Source organism: Acartia tonsa, chromosome 3 (assembly GCF_053477335.1).
Source record: "Acartia tonsa isolate MP-2025a chromosome 3, ASM5347733v1, whole genome shotgun sequence".
Taxonomy (NCBI): domain Eukaryota; kingdom Metazoa; phylum Arthropoda; class Copepoda; order Calanoida; family Acartiidae; genus Acartia; species Acartia tonsa.
The window spans coordinates 9,881,214-9,902,433 of record NC_137262.1 but is presented as its reverse complement, the minus strand read 5'-3'; the positions used below and the strand labels follow the sequence as shown (position 1 = coordinate 9,902,433).

General features: G+C 32.0%; 1 protein-coding gene across 1 annotated transcript; it reads left to right on the top strand.

Moving 5' to 3' along the window:
* The first annotated feature begins 314 nt into the window (after nucleotides 1-314).
* Nucleotides 315-16,459, top strand: LOC145313263 (uncharacterized). Its single transcript, XM_080152584.1, has 8 exons — nucleotides 315-450; nucleotides 1,671-1,709; nucleotides 3,910-3,940; nucleotides 4,882-4,959; nucleotides 6,035-6,085; nucleotides 7,239-11,139; nucleotides 11,768-11,837; nucleotides 15,963-16,459. The coding sequence occupies exons 1-8, from the start codon at nucleotides 410-412 to the stop codon at nucleotides 16,018-16,020; spliced, it is 4,269 nt and encodes a 1,422-aa protein (XP_080008710.1). The 5' UTR covers nucleotides 315-409; the 3' UTR covers nucleotides 16,021-16,459.
* The last annotated feature ends 4,761 nt before the right edge of the window (nucleotides 16,460-21,220 follow it).

Genomic DNA, 21,220 nt, shown 5'->3' with positions numbered 1-21,220 from the left:
TTGCCCCTATGAGAGGACGGGGGAGGTCAGTAAAAACGCCCAAAATCACCCCTAGATTTTTATAAATCTTTCCTGAAAAGTACCTCTAATACAGGCCAACATTTACCGACAACCTTAGATTCAGGCAAAAAAATACATTTTTATAATATAGGATGATTTCAAACACATGAAACTACAGAATACCAGTCCCTTCAAAAAGTAAACAACTTTATTATTTTAATTTCCACTGTTATCTTTCCTATAAATTAACCCCATCCCTTTTTTCTAATGGATAAAGATAAGACAATAAATCTAAAGACTTAAAATAAAAATAAAAAAATATTAGTGTTTATATTATGTTCATCATGGACACAATTCCGAGAAATATTTGTCAATTTTGAACATGAGCTAGTACTAATAAAGTGACAAAATGGGATGGAAATATCATACTTTGACTTTTGTTATTAACAGGAATATTGCAATTTTCAGTAAAGTTTTGATCTTCGTTTGTTTTATTTATAGAGGCTTTAATAAAGTGAAGAATAGATGGAGCATGTGCTTTATGTAACTCTTCACTCAAGACAGATACCCTGTCCCGCTTTTGTATTGGGTCTTTGGAATCAGCTAATAGCGTTGGTAATATAAACACAGCCGAGTCCTTACAAAAAGCAATTTGTTAGCATCATTTGTATAGTTTCAATGACCCCATAAAACAACGGTCTCCATAAAGTTTGTCAAATAGCCGTTTTTTATTTTGCTTGAATTCTTAAAAGTTAGATTGTTTCAATTTATTTATTTTTAAATTGCTTTATTCTATTCTAAGACATATTAGTAATAATTTTTAAACTATTTTGTCTGGTGTGGAATTGAAAAAACTAGCTCAAATTGCTTAAATTTAAAAACTGTGGAAAATAATCCCCAAATCGTCCTATGCAGTGATTTTATGTCCATCTGCCAAGTAGTAGGGTTTATATTTGTTGGAATTTTTCTTATCTTGGCCATTTTACAACTTACATCTTTGCTGAAAGTATCAAAAAACGTTCTTTAGGGTTTAAACGTTTTAGACGTAGTATATTGATTTTGTACTGATTTTTTAAAAAGGCATACATTTTTAAAGAATATTTATACAAAATTGACCATATTTAAAGTGACTTTAACTAAACAAACATTAATGAGCACAAAAAATATTTGAATCTATCATTTAATTTTAAATTTTTTTAATGTAGAATTTAAAAAAATAGGATTTCTTAATTGTCTGCTTTGATCAAATCTGTGCCACTAATTATTATTACTTTACTGTTATACAAGCGGCTATGCCCCTAGAGGCCTCTAGGGGTACTTGAAGTTATGATGGCTTGAATTCGACTCCTCACTTTTTATAGTTTCAAAAAAAAGTAGAGGGGTTTGGGGTGGTGGTACCCTCCCTAAAAATAGCTATAAACCTTCCCATTACCTGCTACACTGTAAATGGGAACTGTATCGGTTCAGTGGTTAGCGAGATCCATTGCTACAGACAAAAACAACGTAATACTTTATATTATAGGATGATAGTTTAAAATTTGCTGCCAACTGACAGTCCGAAGAGTTATATGGAAGTGCAGTACATGTTGTTTTGGACGGGAAAATAGACGTAGCCTTTAAAATTTTTAGTTTGCTAAATCCATTCACAATAATTGCAATATTTATATTAGTGTGTTTGCATGTCTTAATACATCATTGTTTACTATCAGGAATTACATTATCATTTTTTTTTTTTTAAATAGCCGGTTCCGTAGCTTGGAAATATTTACATTCATGGCAAAAAAATAAAAATCTAAGAGCAGATTTTAACCACTAGCGCGAGGCTACTTATATAATTGCGTTTTTTCTGCAGTTTATTTAACCTAAAATCTTGATGATTCTTTAATCGTTTTATTATAGTGCGCTTGTCTAGCATCTTTATGTATGAGCTGGTCACTTAACTAATTCTTTTAGAGTGCTTAAACTGTTTTTAACCTATTTTTAAAACATATATCAAAAATATACTATGACACCAGTAGAATCAAACTTCAGAGCCTAAATTTGAATTAAGTCCCCAATAAACTTTTTTGGGGGTATTTAAAAATTAATTTTTACTGTTGCTGTGGTCCGTTTTGATCAGAGCAAAAGGTCTTTTTTTATTTGGTTAAAATTCATAGCTTTTAGAGTGTTTTGCTTCATAAATATTGTATTCTGGTATAGAGTAAAATTAGGCCTTTTGATTTCTTTTAAATTAATTCATTAAAAAGTTAATTCTTTACAACATATCAATGAATTAACATTATCATGTTTGTTTTCTATCACTTATTAAAAACACATAAAAATTGGCTGTAAAGAGTTAAATAATGTAAGATGACAACAAACGTTAATGCAATATAACAAATTTATTTTTGTCACATATACAAATATGATATAATATAAGATTATTCAAACTTATTTTTTTGAATATTTTTTAAAAGTATGTAGGTATCTTTTATGTGTACCTTTGGTTTTCATTCTTTTCATTTTAATTAAATAAAAATTATTTAACTACATTGGAAATAAGTCACTTTGTGAAAACACTCTTTTTTGAAATGTAAAGAATTGAAATAAAAGAAAACTTCTTATTGGTTCAGACTTCAGAATTATATGTTTTATTGTATATGTTAGATTTTTCAATGAAATTAATTGTTTTAGAAAAAAAAATATTTCTATTGAACAGAGTAATGTTTTTTTTTATTGTATCAATATAAAGTGAATTATATAAATTGTTTTAAAAGCCACAATATTACCCCGAGTAAAAAAGACCTTTTGCTCTAGTCAAAATGACCAAAGCAACATTAAAAATTAATCTTTAAATCCCCCAAAAAAAGTTTATTGGGGACTTAATTCAAATTTGGGCTCTGCAGTCTGATTCTATAGGTGTCCTAGTATATTTTTGACCATCCATTCAAAAATAGGTTAAAAAAAATTTAATAAAAAATTAAAATCTGATTCGTTTTATGAGCTGATTATTTTATTAAGGTATAACACAGTGCGTTCGAAGGTGCTTTGACTTTTGTGTCAGAACCTAAATTGGGACATAGTGCATTTCATTACCCTAGGTTAGGTATCTTCATTTCACTTCTCTTAAAAATCAAAAATGGAGCCGTTTTTGAGAAAATTAGATTTGAAAATTTCAAGTTCAATTTTTATCCCCTAGGAGTTACCGCATAATCATGACAAGAAAAGCAAATATTATTTATTTAAAGTTTTGAACAACTTTGCCTTTATAAAGTTCTTCATAAAACCACTCCACAAGGGAGTTGATTCATGGCCATTTTTATCAGTTGCTTTGCTAAGGTCACGGAAATTTAGTCTTAAATAAATCATATATAGAGAGATTTTATGAAAGACTTTATAAAAGCAAAGTTGTTCAAAATTTTAAATAAATCTTTGCTTTTCTTGTCATGATTATGCGGTAAGTCCTAAGGGAAGAAAATTGAACTTGAAATTTTCAAATCTAATTTTCTCAAAAACGGCTGCACAAAAGTCAAAGCACCATTAAACGCACTGTGATGACATTTGTAATTTATTATTAGTTTCTATTTAATCAAAATAATAATAAAAGGGAAAGTTGCATGAAGTTTATTAACGAGATGAGGTAGAGAAAAATCAACATAAAGATGTCTTATTTGTGATAATTCAAGTCGCAATTTCATAAAAATGATTGCAAGCACTAATCACAAGAATATCGTTTTAAATTATTATTTTAAGCAATATGGCACAACTAGGGATTTTGTCTTCCTGTTTTGAAAAACTTATTACATTTTCCAAAGATTCTCTCGTTTATATGTTTATTATCAGATGATATCATAAAATAGGTAAAAAATACAAGGTTTACTAATATAAGTTTAAATGCATTTTGTTAATAAGATAATGTACTTTATTTAGTAAGCTCGCTACGGTCTTCTTGATATCACAGGTAAAAAGACGACATTTTAGACTATCAGTGCTGATGTAATCGCATCGTATTATAGACAGCTTTTTGCGAATATTAAAATTAGCTAATTTTTCATCAATAATCAAATTGGTTAATTATGGCCTCAAAGGATGATGATATTCATAAGTAGCGAAGTACAAAAAAACATGGCTGGACTGGACAAACGGACAAAGTGACTTATATAGCAGATTCTTAGTGTCCATAAGCAAAAGAGGGGACAAGAGAAAATGCTCACAGATAAATAGAAATCACAAAATCTTTATAAAGGTTACTTATGTCCTTTTAAGGAACAACTTCGTTTCTTAACATGATCCAAATATACATATATACAGGGTGCGACTTATAAATCCGGACCTTTTTTAAACGGCTATAGCGTCAAAACTATACTTGACCAATCGAGACGTTTGACCCCAGTATAAAAAGTTTAGGTAATGACCTTTTAGCACAAAAAATCTTTGGACGAAGATGGACGTATAATCATGGCTTTTGTTGCAAAATCGACAGATCAACGGATCAAGTAACTTATGAATTAAATGCTTATTTGTAAGGGTTATCTCCTCAAAATTTTTTAGTCGACTATCGTAAATAGCAGTGAAGAATATCTCATATCCCCCAAAATGTTTCAGACAAATAGACAGATGACATGTATAAGGAAAAATGTAAATATTTAATTGTTTTCAAGTATGGCTTCGAAACCGATTATTATCCGCTGGATTAGAATTAGTTCTCAGCTACACTGAAAAATCATGTATATCATCGTAATACATAGAATTTTTCACAAATATAAAACAAATATCTAATTAAAAATAGTTTGGTTAGCATGGGCCTCCGGCCCCTCTGAGCTAACAAAATTGGTTTCAATCTTTTATTTTTTATCCGCGGAAAGCTGTTTGTAATACCATGCGATAAATAATTATTATTAGGTGAAATATCCATACAGGAAGGAAGACAATTTCTTTTGCAGCCAGGATTTCAAGTACAATGAGACGGCATCAGATGAGGTATTCTTCTTATTTCTTTCATTACTTCCTTAACATAATCTTAATTAATTTGGGGGAAAAAATCACGAAAAGTGATTTTCAGCTGTCGTTGGGGGCGGGAAGGGGGGGGGGACACGAAATTTTATCTGCCCCCCAAATATTATTTTAGATTTATTTCGCTTGTTAGCTATATCTTATTCCCGATTTAACATTAATTTTATTCAAAGCTTTTTTTTCTAATAAACAATATTTAGCGAAGCTTTTTGAAAAATATAAAGGAAAAAAGAAAGAGATAGATCGGACGACAGAAACAAACTGTTGCAGAGTAGCTTCTCTACTTTAGATAAGTGATGCTTAACTCAATCACTGTATAATCAAGCGATATATTTAGCAAACAGCAAAGCTAATCTTATAATTTTAATTACCTATACATTTGTCTCTTGTAGTTTTCCTGGCAACGAGCATATACGCTACACCCCGCTTTGTCCGTCAATAACAAAGCATTTTCCTATAAAAATATTAAAGCAAAACATTGGCATCTGTTCCTATTTTTAGTAGCGAAGCTGCTCTATAATTTAAAATGTCCGTCAGTCCGTAAGAGACATTTTGGGGGAAACATGATTTTCTCAGTTCCTATAAAAGACAGCTGAAATTTTTAGTGAAGATTCCCATAATATATGACCATCTAATATATACATTGTTTTATTAAGATTTGTCTATAAATTGGGGTGCTAGATCGATTCCTAGATTTTTAGGTTTTCGTGATTTTCTATATTCCTTTTTAGGATTGACGGCTGAAATTATCAGGGATTGAATCTGTTCATATTCTACATTTTTCCATCAAGTTTCTTTAAGATTTGTCTATTAATTGCGGTGCTAGATCGATTCCTAGATTTTTAAGTTTTAAAGGTTGTGTGATTTTAAAGGTTTCTTGATTTCCCTATTTTATCAATTTTTTTGTTTATTGTATGACACTGCTCTATATTAATTTTTTTCTCGATATACCTCCATCATTTTTGAGCCTCGCTACTAATGGATGTTGTCATTCTTGTTTTATTTCAAAATGACCTAAATAAATAATTATAATATACTCTAGACATATTTCAACAATGGTACAAAGTTCAACGGGACAAGCTGCAGTTCTCGGGTGAGATACATTTTTTTTTAAATCGAAGCTTTTCTATAATTAGGATGGATCCATTCGTTCGCAACGGACAGCTCTTTTCGTTGATTTAGACATGTTAGAAGAGTCCTATCAATTTCAAACTCAGCATAATCCTATACCAGTTAGGTAAGATTTAGGAAGCGTGGCAACTCTATAATCGTTACCAGAAAGTCCATACGTTCATTTAAAACGTGACGGATTTTAACTTTTTGAAAACAACTTTTTGTATGATATAATTATCATTTTCATCTGATGTTTGGAATAATGAATCCTAGGTTAACAAAGTACAATATTATATGCGAAGCTTCTCTATAATCAAATACTGAAATAAAAGTATGTCCTTTTACTTTATCCAGTATTTAAGTAATTTATGTATAATTTTATTTAGTCTTACAAGTTAATGTTCTGCTTATTAAGTTCTGACATGGATTCTTATCATTTTTGATTATTTTATTCATATTTCTTTAAACAAATTTAAAAATAATCATTTAAATTTATTTTACACTTGATATTTACGCCTTAAACTATTACATATTTTTGATAGCGAAGTTAAATCATTAAAATTTATTAAACTAAACAACGTTGCTACCATTTTTGGTGTATTAGGATTTCATTTGGTCACTATTCGCTTTCTTTCTTATTGCCTTATACGTGCCTTTTTGAAAAAAAAAGGTATTTAGTTTTTACTTCTTCCACCAATGAAAAATATTTTATTTATGCTTATTTTTATGGCCCTGGGACCACCAAAACAGTAGTCCCAAAAAAAGTTTATCTTTCCGTGTGTCTGTCCAATGCCATAGCACATTTATCCAGGGCTAAAACTTAAAAGAAATATTTGGGCTATTTTGCTATGTTATTACCTTGATTGCTATCCGAGAATATTCACCGGACCAATTTGCACATTTAAACTTTCCCTCTTAGGATTTTTTTCAATTAAAAAAATTCGTGTAACCCCCTTGACAAAACTATGAAACCTGGCCGCGGCGCTCGGCCCCCAGGCGTGCCTAGCTGCAGTGCTCTAGCCCCTAGCAAATAACCTAACCTAATTGAAAAAATAACAAATTACCGTGGCCAGGTTTCAGTTTAATGTTATCATCCTTGTTAGATTATATTTTAAATTATTAACTGTGTTTAGATTTCAATGGAGATGGGGACAAATGCAAGTTCAGTCTGGATATGGTGTCTTTTCACAGCAATCTTCTTTCCTGATTTTTTGCAATTTATCCATTCTTCCATCATTGTATTTACCAAAGGTTTAAGCACTGTCACAGGAAGTTATGTAATCACATCTTTGTTAATCCAGATCATTCATACCTTTGGCATGTGTGTTCTCATGTTCATCGCTCTGCCCAACTTACCGGCTGTAGAAATGTTACCAGTAATGTCATGCATATGTTTAATTCCTGCTCTGCTAAATTTTGTATCTGATATGAAAGACAAAGGAAATAATAACAGTTCCCCACCTGAAGTTGAAAAGAAAAATGACAAAAGCCTAGACAGGAATCATTCAGTCCACAATTATCAATCAGAGCAGAAAAGTAATACCTTGCCAAGGTATTTGAAATTGGGCTTTGCTGTAATATGCATTGTTATACAATTGGGTGGTATGATATACTGGACAGTAATCAAATCTCTGGATGATCACCCTCAGTATTGGAGTTTAATTGTTGGACCTTTGTGCACATCTTTTGGTTGGTGGCAAGTATTCATGAATCCATTTTCAAAAGAAAAAAAGAAAGAACATCAAGAAGATGGAAGACAAGACACTCTACAACTATACATATCTACAACAAGAATAGTGATTGGATTCCTTTTCTTGTTAACATTCTTCTTAGCTCAGATAAGGATTGACTTTGATACAATGTGGAACAACTTTAAATTTGAATATGACTCCTATATCAAAGTATCATTAGATGTTCCAGATGTTGAAAGTTTACCTGACACTTCTAGTTTTGACTGTCAATTACAAAGTTATTACGACAAACTTAATATGAACTTAACAATTGCAGATATGGAAGATCTATCTAGCTTTTGGATGTACTCATGTAACACTACCGACTTGTACTTCTCCCTTTGTCCCACAGGACAAGTATATATTGATAATTTTGTTTGTTCCCTTGGAAAAGGACCTAAGGACTGCTGCACAAATGATACTAAAAATGAAGACTTTTGTCCTTATCCCGTGTTGAGTGAATTAAAGTTAATTAATTATGAGTTAAATTCAACAGAAAACCCACAGACAGAAGAAGTTTCAGAAAAATATGGAGATCAACATTTCTATCCTCTGACAATACTTGGCATACAAATAGTTTCAACATTTTTTGCTTACTACTTTTCCAGTGTAACTCTCCAAGCCAGAACTGAGAGAATAGGTTATATTATTCCACTATACCTATCAAATATTATTGTTGTTGTGCTATTGCTGTTATTCTGCAATGATATGTTTGAAAATGGCTGTTCCTATGAAAATTTGGGGCCTTCAAATGTCTTTTTCAACTGTTTTAGCCCTTTAACAGGAGGAGAGTTTTTCTGGGGGAAGTATGGAATTGGAATAGTGTATCTACTAACATTAGCCTCTCAAGCTTGGATTACAAGACATACACTTGCACAAAAGGCAAGGAAATTATCTCTTGTTAATGATATTTTTCTGAATTACTTCTATAGTCCTGGTGTAATTGAGCAATCACTTTTGCTGAATAATATAAAGAAAGAAGGTGGAGATGAATCAGAAAAAACTAAATACAAAGTTTATGGGTGTGCTACCCTATGGCATGAAACAGATGAAGAAATGAAAAAACTTTTAACATCTATAATTGGTATTGATAAATACAAGTATTTCATAGAAATATCGCCTGAAAAGAAGAACCTGAATTATGACTTTGAAATGCATCTCATATTTGATAATGCATTTGAAGAGGGCCTGTATAATGAATATGTTGAACTTCTGATTGATATATTGCACAAAAAGGATATCCAAATTACTGAAAGGTTTGAGACACCATATGGTGAATTGTTGACATGGATACTGAAAGACGGTAAAACTAAGATAAAATGCCATCTGAAAGACAAAGAAAAGGTTAAAATAAAGAAAAGATGGAGTCAAATTCTTTACTTCTTCAATATTCTTGAACTTGAAGAATTTAGTGTTGTTGAAAACTTGAATAGAGCTAATATCTACAAAGATAAAACAAATAGGGATAAGCACAAAAACACATTTGTACTTGCACTTGATGGAGATTCATCTTTTGCTGCTGATTCAATCACAACTCTTCTAGATCATCTGGTTACTGACCCCAAACTTGGGGCTCTCTGTGGACGAATTCATCCAAAAGGTTCTGGTCTACTGTATTGGTATCAGAAGTTTGAGTATGGTCTAGGTCATTGGCTTCAAAAGTCAACAGAAGATATGCTTGGAAATGTTCTTTGTAGTCCTGGTTGCTTTTCAATGTACAGACTTTATGCACTGGTGGAAAATCCATCATTCTACAGCCCATCTCCTGCTATACTTGACTTTGCTGAAGAATCCAAAACTGCAGCTGATTTTATCCAACATGACATGGGAGAAGACCGTTGGCTGTGTACATTGTTGATAAGCAGAGGGTGGAGGGTTAAATATTCTTCCATAGCTGATCTTTACACTGCTTGTCCTGAAGGTTTTGATGAATATTTTAAGCAAAGAAGAAGATGGATGTCATCAACAATTGGAAACTTAATTTTGATATTAAAAAAGAGCCCAATAATGCTTAGAAGAGGACATCTGACTATATTCCATGTATTATATCAAATACTATCACTTTTCAGTGCTTTGATTGGCCCTGGTACAGTCATTATCCTACTTATGGGAGGATTTGAACTTACTTTTGATTTGCATCATACAGTTGCCCTGGTCTTGGCTGTAACACCTATTGTTTTCTTCATACTTGTTTGTTTCTTTGCCGGAATTGATACCCAACTCCTAACTGCTAAGTTTCTTTCCATATTCTATGGATTGGTTATGATAATTGTATTTGTCATGGGTGTTATAGAAGGGGCCAAACAGCCTTGCTTCTGGAGCCCTACTGTATTCAGTTTTCTGTTGACAGTAGGATCTTTTGTTGTTGTTGGCCTGTTTCACCCATTTGAGGTTCACTGCTTGCTTGGGGGTATAATCTATGCACTGGCTATACCATGTATGTATGTTCTGCTACCCCTATACAGTGTTATGAATATGGATGATGAAAGTTGGGGAACAAGAGAATCTGGCTCTAACAACTCTGAATCATTTTTTACTTCTTTGTTTAAGCTATTAGGTAAAAATAATAACAATACGGAAGAAACAACTAATAAGGAAACTCAAGATAAGCATAAAAATGAAATTATGGAAAATCCTAAGAAAGAAAGAAAAACTAAATTAGCCAAAGCAACTATTCCAGAATTGATACAAATTCAGGAAAATGAGAGAAAAAAATTGGAGGTCCCTTTGACTCAAAAAATTATAACAGATTACCTGAAACCAGAGAGTGACAAAGAAAAGGTAAAAAAAGAAAAGGAAAAACTGAAGGCTGGCCTGATCAACTTGAAAAATATTAGTGCCCTGGTATTTATATTTATTAATGCAATCTGGATCATTTTGATTTTCAGACTTCATGTGTCTAAATTTTCCATTCCTTGGAAGATCTGTGAAATAACTAGTGAAGTTCCCCCTGCTGAAGTAACTTTTACAACAGAGGGCTTCACATGGCCAACATTTCCTACCTTTCCAACGTTCCCCACTTTTCCCACATTTCCACCATTGCCAACAACAGCCCCACCATTGCCAACAACAGCCCCACCAGCTTCTACAGTAAAAGTGGCATCAAAAATGTTAACTACTGCTCTTGATATGATATCAAAAGGCTTAAAGGAAATAACTTTTTCGTCAACACCAGCAACCTTTTCTTACACAGAACTGATGACTACACCTGAACCAGGACCAGAAATTGTAACAACCTACGCTGAAATGAACATCTTGACTCTCATATTTCTTGTGATGTTTGTGGCTGTTCTTGTTTTTCAAGGTGAAAAGTTTCTTCATTCTCCTTTCTGTTCCCATGCTTGTTTTGACTTTCAAAAGTCTTTTTGTACAAAGCACATTACCTAGGCATGTATGCAGTTAGTTGTAAAGTTACTGGCTTTCTTTTTTGTCCAGATCACCAAATCCCTCATTTAACAAGAATGACAACATCTATAATAGCCAAGCTCAACCAATCAGATATTCTTACAAACAAGCATTTACTATTGAAAACTAATTGGAAGTCATGTAGAAATTTTATATAAATATATATCCCAGATATACATAAATATAGGGTGCTTAATTTGGACATACTAACATCTAAGGATTTGATTATAGAGATGCCTTTCTTAATGTTTTTACCATTGTACATAATTGACCTAAAAATTATTGGACTAGGATCATGTAAAATATTATTTTCTAAAAAGCTCTAAAATCATAATATAAATGGACATACGGACTTTCAGTAATTTTTTTTTCACTTAAAGTTATAGGAATCATGCCAAATTTGAAATTGGCAGGAAAATTATAACGTGACCAAACTAATGTTAACAGCTATCTTGACTGAAGGACCCTAAGTGTAAAAATCTTCGCTTTAAAATAATAGAAACATTTTGAGCATGTATTTTTTTTAGTAATTGGTATGTTAGAGCACAGAGTTCAAACCATAGCTCACATCATTGGTTCTAGAAAACCATTTATCAGGTAATAAAAGTCTGAAGTGCACACTAGTCGCTGGAAGGGAAAAGCAGTTTTTTGAAAGGGGCTATCTGAGATTATTACAGATTCTGATTTATACATATATAGACTAATGAAAAATGCAAAAAACGAAATCAAAAGCGTTCCTTCTTGGGAGAAAATCTGGGAAAAAGATTTTAGCTATTTTTAACCTAAAATTCACATTGGCAAGCCTGCAAAAAATATAAAGACATTTTAAACATGTCATTGCTCAGCACCTAGAAGTGGTAGAAAAATGCTACGCATACCATTGGAAAGCTCATAACCTCTAGTTTTCATAAAGGTATATAAAGTTTTTGTACTAATATTAGTTTTTGAGCTATCCTCTAAAGTATACTCAAGTTATAAAAATGCAGTTTTTTCATGAATTTTAAGTTTGATACTAGTTACACAAACCTTTTTAAAATTATATTGCTTAGCACTTAGAGTTATATAATTATTTTATAAAGGTACATTTGTATGTTTTGGGTAATTTCAATTTTAGCTTAATGAAAAATTGTCTTTGAAATGTGTATAGTTTGTAGTAAGAACCAAGGAGGGAGGGCGGAGTTTATACACTTATAGGAAATGAAATGCAGTATAAAATTGGTAGAAAAGGTGGTAGAAAAATGCTGCGCATACTATTGGAAAGCTCATAACCTCTAGTTTTCATAAAGGTATATAACGTTTTTGTACTAAACCCAGAACCACTTCATTATGCAATCTACATTTTCCTGGATATTTTGTCTACAGTAGTCCATAAGTGTACAGCTTTACAGCACATTGTTTCTATTTGTTAAAGCAACACGTATGATAAAAGAAAAAAACTCTTTTTAAAGTAAAATGCTAATATTTCAATCAAAATCTACATTTTTGCATTTTTTACCGATCCACTTCATTATGGAAATCAAAAGAAAATCAATGGGAAAACGTTTGTTTTGCACTTTTCTCCACTTTTAAAAAATGATTCTGATAAAATAACAATTTTTAAGGGATTTATGCATTAATTATAATGAAAAACAGTTTAAGGTAGATTTTAATGATTTTTCCAAATAAGAAATAATTGAAAAAAAGAAATTCTATCCCTATCACTTTAGATGACAACTGCTGACCCCCAGTCTTATGGATGAAGCTAAATACATGTTAAAGATAAAAATTACCCTGAAAAGTATACAAAAATATTTTTTGATGTGTTAAAAAAAGTCCATTTTAAAATCTTGATTTTGAGGTTGATGGCCTTTAAGATGCTCTTACTGGTGGTGAAGGTGAGCTAAATGTTATCTAAGTACATGACCATTATAACAACTTGTCTATTAACCTATGTACCATTTTTTGTAGTCATAGCAGCCTCCAGTGGAGCCTCTCGACATGAAATATAACCATTATCTAAAAACTACATTATTTACTTTATGAATTTTAGTAATTAAAATTGCAATTTTTTTCGTTTTTAATATTTCTTGGCTGGAGGCTGCTATGACTACAAAAATTGGACCATAGTTCAATATATAAGTTTTCATCATGGGCATGCACTTTGATAACATTTAGCTCACCATCACCACCAGTAAGAGCATCTTAAAGGCCATCATCCTCAAAATCAAGATTTTAAAATGGAGTTTTTGAACACATCAAAAAACATTTTTGTATACTTTTCAGGCTAATTTTTATTTTTAACATGTATTTAGCTTCATCCATAAGACTGGGGGTCGGCAGCTGTCCTCTAAAGTGATAGGGATAGAATTTCTTTTTTTCAATGATTTCTTATTTAGAAAAATCATTAAAATCTACCTTAAACTGTTTTTCATTATAATTAATGCATAAATCCCTTAAAAAATTGTTATTTTATCAGAATTAATTTATAAAAGTGGAGAAAAGGGCAGAACAAACGTTTTCCTATTGATTTTCTTTTGATTTGCATAATGAAGTGGATCCGTAAAAAATACAAAAATATAGATTTTGATTGAAATATAAGCATTTTACTCTAAACAGAGTCTTTTTCTGTTATCATACGTGTTGCTTTAACAAATAGAAACAATGTACTGTAAAGCTGTACACTTATGGACTACCGTAGACAAAATATCCAGGAAAATGTAGATTGCATAATGAAGTGGTTATTAGTTTTTGAGCTATCCTCAAAATGCTGTTTTTTCTTGAATTTTAAGTTTGTTACACAAAACTTTTTAAAACTATATTGCTTAGCACCTAGGAGTTATATATATATTATTTTATATAGGTATATTTGTATATTTTAGGTACTTTCAATTTAAACTTTGAAATGTGTATAGTTTTTAGTAAGAACCAAGGAAAGAGGGGGGAGTTTATACACTAGTAAATGAAATGCAGTATAAAATTTTGCCCTGGTTGTTTTTGTTATAGTTATTGACCGGATTCTTTTTGTAAAATCTTTTATATGATTAAATTCTCCAGTAAAACTCTAAAAATTTAATTTTGGCACTTTCCTTCTAGGGGCTAGTGGGGTAAAACAGCCCCCAAGACACTAAAATTATAAGATATGAGAATATTTTCAAAGACATTAAGTTAATTTTTTTTATGTAAACATTTTTGGACATTATCAATGTCAAGCTAATTTTTTTAATGTAAATTTTTTTTGACATATTTTAGCAAAGTAGTCACTAAAGATTTCATTTTGGCACTTTCATTCTTGGGGCTCCAAAATACTAAAATTTAAAGTTATGAGCCTATTTTTAAAGATATCAAGATGATTTTTTTAACTTAAAATTTATTCTCATAATTTAAATATGTAGCCATATGTGGCAATTTCCTTCTTGGGGCTTCCTAAAACATATTAAAATTATAAGTCAGTATCAGATTTTGCCCTGGCTGTTTTGGACCTGTTGTTATAGTTATTTTTTTAAGTTGGTTCTACGATGTAATTGGTTATAAGATATGAGATTATTTTTGAAGACATTAAGCTTATTTTTTTAATGTAAACATTTTTCACATAATTGAACTAAGGAGTTATTACAGATTTAATTTTGGCACTTTCCTTCTAGAGTCTAGTAGGGTAAAACACCCTTAAAATACAAAAATTATGAGTTCTGAGCTTTTTTTCAAAGATTTCATGTTGAACTTTAATGTAAACTTATTTCAAATCATAGAAAAAAATAATTTAGTCCTTGAAAGAGGTGCCTAATTGAAATCTATAGTGATTATTTAGTTAAGTTATTTAAAGAAAAAAAGTTTTCATTAACAAAATCAGCCCAGTATTTTTAAAAATAAGTGGTAGTTGCACGAAATGAATTTAATTTTGAATTTAGTGAACCTTAATTTTCTTTCCTGTTTAGTGGTTTAAAATACATATATAAAGCATATATTGGAAGAATTAAAATTTTAACCATGTAGTTTAAAACTTATGCGGCAATCATTTTCTTTCCCACGATTCCTCTCATCTTCTTCATTTTTATGACGTCACATGGCTGATTTTTGAGACACTGCATTGAAAGGTTCACTACTCCAAGTACCCAAACCCATTAAATGCACATCGTGCAACTATCCCTTTGAAAATGACCAAAAATTATGACAGCATCAAAAACTAACATAGTTTTCGGATCAACTGCAGTTCACGGTAAAATATTCCTGGTAACGAATATTTTTAAAAATCTATTAATTTTGAAGGCTGCTAGCCGTCAAACAGCTGAACGTACAGATCATACTCGCGCGCACACCATTTTAAGCGGCATAAGAAGGCCTACAAATAATCTGGAATAGCCAAGATCCAATGATGCACAGTGAAAGCTTCATTGAAGAAAAAACGTGTAAAATAGGTCTTTTTCGCGCATTTCTCTGCACTGCGAGATAATTATACATTATTGATTTATGGCTATTCCAAATTATTTGTTGGCCTTCTTATGCCGCTTAAAACAGTGTGCGGGTATGATCTGTACGTTCAGCCGTTTTGCTGCTAGCAGCCTTTAAAATTTATAGATTTTTGTAAATATTCGGTACCAGGAATATTTTACCGTGAACTGCAGTTGATCCTAGTTTTCTTTTCATATCTTAAAATTATCTAATCCGTGGATACAAGTTTCATTTTAGCTTTTGCTTTTGATTTCTCTAAATTAAACAAAAAATTTTCTATTGAAAACAATTTTCTAGGTTAGAAAACTGGTTCCCTTTCCTTTCCAAGAAGAGAACAAAAGAGAACGAAGACTAACAAACAAATCTTCCAGTCATGAGAAAATGTTATTATTAGTACAATATATTAATACTAGCGACTACGCCCCTAGAGGCCTCTAGTGGCACTTTAAATGTTTTTGTTTGTTAAAGTCTACGATAATTCTTTATATTACGGATACCTCTTAATGTTACGTTGAAGTCTCCCAGATTTTAAGAAAATTTTCAATTTTTTTGTCATTTCTTTTGAGAGGGTGGTAGTACCCTCCCCCAAAATAGTTAAAAACCTTCCAAGGACATATGAGAATCTACACTGTTAAGGAGAACCCGATCGGTTCAGCGGTTAGCGAGATCCTTCGGTACAGACACACAGATACACACACAGACATCCTGTTACTGTAGTAATATTAGCGGATACGCCCTTAGAGGCATCTAGGGGGGGGGGGGGGATTCGAACCCTCCACTTTTTTTTGTAGTGACTATTTCTTTTAGTGAGAGTAGAGTTACCCTTCCCTAAAATATTTATAAATCTCCCCTGGACCTATAGAAAGCTTCGCTACACACATACAGACAAAAAGACATCCTGTTACTTTTTAAAGTGACAATCGGCTACGCCCCTAGAGGCCTCTAGGGGCACTTGAGGAGGGGGGAGTCAAATTTTATAACCCAATTTCTTATTTTAGATTTTTTAAAAAAAAATTTAAAAAATATTTGGGGGGTGGAAAAAATTTTTTTTTTTTTTGGGGGGGTAACCCCCCCATTATTTTTAATTTTAGTTAAAAAACGTAATTTTTTTTTTTTTTTAGGGGGGGGATTTCCTGGGACTTATGAGGTGCAACCCTATTAAGGAGAACCCGATCGGTTCAGCGGTTAGCGAGATCCTTCGGTACAAACACACAGACAGACACACAGACAGACAAACATCCTGTTACTTTAGTATAAGGATAAGGATTGTATGAAATAACTAGATATTCCAATATTATTTGTATTGCAACATAATTGTTATTGTTTTCATGTTTTACAATTGTAAATAGAGTGAATTAAGTTTGATTTTTTTAAAGGTACTACTTTTTTACATTTAGTTTGTGTCCGTTGCACGTCATATGATTTATATTTTATTATTCGTGGGAAACTGTCTATAATACCATCCATTGGTGTATAATTTGGTAAGGAATTTTAATATCTGTTTTCATTTTGATGACTAAGCCCAATCTGTCCCACTTTTGAGCAAGACGATTCCCTTTTCTCCCATCTCTTTTGAAGAGATTTTCTCCCCCCCCCCTTCTCTTTTTCTTTTCCCTTTATATGACGTCATTTAGGAAACGTCTTGCTCAAAAGTGGGACAGATTCGGCTTCGTCCATTTTAATTGCTAGGGAAATTTTCTAGGTCTTGTTCAAACAGTGCGGCTCAAAAACAGCAAAATTGTAGGACTAACAACTGTTAGTAATACAAACATTCTAAAATAGCCAAGCCATATATATTTGTCGCATCGTATTATAGACAGCTTTCTGTGGATATAAAAATGAAAATTATATGATTAAAACCTTGGGGCTAACAAAACTGGTATTTATTTAATGATTTCAATATTCGAGGAAAATTGACTGTAATACGATGTGATTCGTGATTTTTCAGTATGGCTGTGAACCGGTTCTAATCAAGCGGTTATAAATCAGTTTTGAATCCATACTGAAAATGCAAATCTCAAAACCTTATTGATGCAGATATTCCATAGCCTAGGGATGACCGACTTGGAAGATTAAAATAAAAATAATACCAGTTTTATTAGATCAGACATTCGGCCCCTCGGGGAAAACAAAACTGGTTTTAATCTTAAATATTTTCCTTAGCTATCCGCGGAAATCTGTCTATAATACGTTGCAATAAATAACTATTCTCGTGAAGGTTAATAATTATAATGCATATTATCCATTTTTTTGCTCAATTAATTTAATTTAGGAAAAACATGGGGGGGATTGTCGGGGCATGTGGTTAATTAGGGAAATTACTCCACCATTTACAAAAATTAGGGAAATACTCAAAATGGAGAGGGGGGGGGGTAGGCTAAGTAATTATATTGCTTTACTCATTGCATTAACAAGGATGCCAATATCTTTGAAAGTGACTTACGAAACAGAATCTTGTATTTATGCAATTTTGCAATAAGTTTATATACAATTAAGTTTATAACTTTGATTTAATATTCTACTTTTTAAGTTTTGACACTCCACAAGTGTTCATGTTTATTTGTTCTACCGTTAGATATCAGAGCTTCGACTTTATGGATGTTTTATATACGTATATGATAGAATAGTTATTTATTGTATCGTATTATAGACAGCTTTCCGTGGATATGTAAATATATATTATAAGATTAAAACGTACCAGTTTGCTATCCCCGAGGGGCCAAAGGCCCTGGTCAACAAAGATGGTATTGATTTTAATATTATCTGTATTACAATGCTATACATGATTTTTCTGTACGTTTGAGAATATCCATCCGTTTTGAAGTCATTCTGGAAAACAAAATTACCCGACTTGTTATAATCAAGCTTATTGGAAAGGGAAAATATTTTTTCGAAAAATCTATTTGTGCAATAATGCATTAATTTGAGGACTATACATATAGTTGTTGTCAAATAATAGACATGAATTGTAGATAAGATTTGCTATTAAAGATGTAGTTTATTGAGGTTAATGAGTTTGGTGTTGTCTCACCCCCCTCCCCTCTCTCTCTCTCTACTAACCAAAATGTATCTTGTTCATCATGCACATTAGAGTTAAGGAAAATAGAATATTTTTAGAAGCGAAACGGGGTGCTGCCACCTTTACCACTAGCAAAAATACAGCCACTGTGTTTTTGACAAAAATTGGGTATGTTTTTGTCAATTTCGTTTTTAGATGTAATTTTGGTAATATTTTTTTATCCACTTTCAAAATTACACCTTTACTACTGTCATAAACACAGTTATACTGTCAATTTCACACCCATGAAATTCATTGAGGCTGTCAAATTCACAGTTTTTCATAGCGAAACTACTCTATTAATGATCATGCCTGTCCTTCATTATGAATGTGTGCCTATATTACCAAAGTCTTTCAAAATATTATGTTCAGTTATTTTTTTTAGCAGCTATGGTACTTTTGGACTCAAAAGTAATGTTTCTTTCGGCAGTGTACAAAAAAAATATATATTATTATGTCAACATAATTATGTACTTATACTGTCATTAAACTAGCAATATGTCAGAGCGTGACTACTTTTTGTTAAAGCCATTTAGTCGACATAAACGCTTGAAATTCCAAAGCTGTGTAATAACAATTAGAGTTAAAAGTGCTATATGTTATCAACCATTAATAATATTCCTCCAATGATAAGGTATTATCTAGTACTTAGTCGTATTAATTTAATTTTCTTGCATTTTTTTATCCATGTAAGACCTTATTACTACTTATTGAATGAACTCTAATGGTTGTTAAGTTAGGTTTAAGAAGGGGCTGCTATTCTGCCAATTAATTCCATTTGAAATTGCCAAAAATTAAACATTTGGGTATAGTCCCTTTCGTGGCAACGCCCCTTGAGGAGCGAGCGTTTCTTCGTATTTTCACATTAGCTTTTCTCCTATTTCTAGCCCCTGTGGGGGCTTTAACCTTGCGGGGCCAATTGCCTAACCCTGCGGGGCAATCACTTAACCCAATATAAACTAACCTAACCTAAAAAAACAATCAAAAGCCATTCCTAAAATATGACGAATCGCCCCTTTAGGGGCGTTGCCACAAAAGGGACTATACCCAAATATTTTGTTGGAGTAAAGTTGGAGTAAAACTTGTTTTTTGGTATAACTGAAAGGGAAGTAAGTAAGAAGGGAAAGAAAAAATGGAAGGGGGTTGAGAGAAACTTTTCACTTAGAATTGTTTGTCAGAATCAGAATCCCTTTTCCCTGGGCTAAAGTTAACCTGCGGAAGGAAGGAAAAAACGAGCACTAAATTGGTAACTTTGTAAAGTAACAAGGATGACAACATCAATAATTGCGAAGCTCTGAAACGGTAGGACAGACGAACATTTACTCTTTTAGTGTCAGAATTGAATTTACAAAATAAAAATATAAAAGTTTTTTTGACAAAATTATACGTATATTTGTTGCAAACTTCTTAAATACAGAATTCTGTTTAGGAACATAATGACATTTTTAGGACTTGATTATAGAGATGTTTCGCTTGTAATATTGTACCTTATTGTAAAAATTGTTCTTCTAGCTTCAAAAATAAGAAAATTTTAAGTAAAAAAGACCTAAAAACAAAGGTTGTTAAATAAAAGGGTGAAGGAAGCGAAAATTGACTTAGACTTATAAAAGGTCGGAAATTCATTATCAAACAGGGGACTTGCACAAAAAGAGTTCTAGCTCTAATAGGAACTGAGATAATAGGGGGGGGGGGGGGCGTTCCCCGACCGATTAAGGTGCGGCAAGAGGCCCGACTGTAAAGGGTTAAGTCAAAATAAACTAAAGAAGAGCTTCGCTCATTCCATCTAATAATTTATTTTTAATAATCAAACAAGGGAACCACATTTCTTTCTCGCATCATTTCCTCCCCTGCCACAATATTAAACACGAATCCGGAAGTTTCATCTGGTTGTGGAGGATAATTTTACCTTTTACACTTCTTCATAATTAATTAGATTTCCTCTTTTAAAGCCTTGATTGGTTATCGTAAAAATCAAAATAGACACAATGTACAAAAAATGTTGTATTTTTTTTTTTTTATGGGCGTACAGAAGGAGGGTGACAACAAATAATCTTAATTTTGATATTGGAAAACCTGTGCACGCCACTGATCATACATCATTTTATCAATAAAAAGTGTCAGAATTTGAGGATTGTTAAAAAAACTGAGAATAGTTATTTATCACATCGTAGTATAGACAGCTTTCCGAGGAAAATAAAGTGAAAACTTATAAGATTTAAACCAGTTTTGTTAGCCCCTAGGGGGCCGTTGATACTTAAAGTTTCCCCTTCTATAGATACAATTTGTGGTTAAAACGTTTGGTCACTCAACTCAATGAACCAACCGATCAAAATTCAATAGAGCCCCCGAAGTTGTTAAGCCAACGAATAAAGAAAAGCTTTTAAAAATAAACAGCCAAATGCCCCCTTCCCACCCCCTCTGTGACAACTCCATTTCATATTGCTCTTGTTGTCTAGAATTGTATGTAGTAAATATATGCTTATTGCTAGTTCCAAAC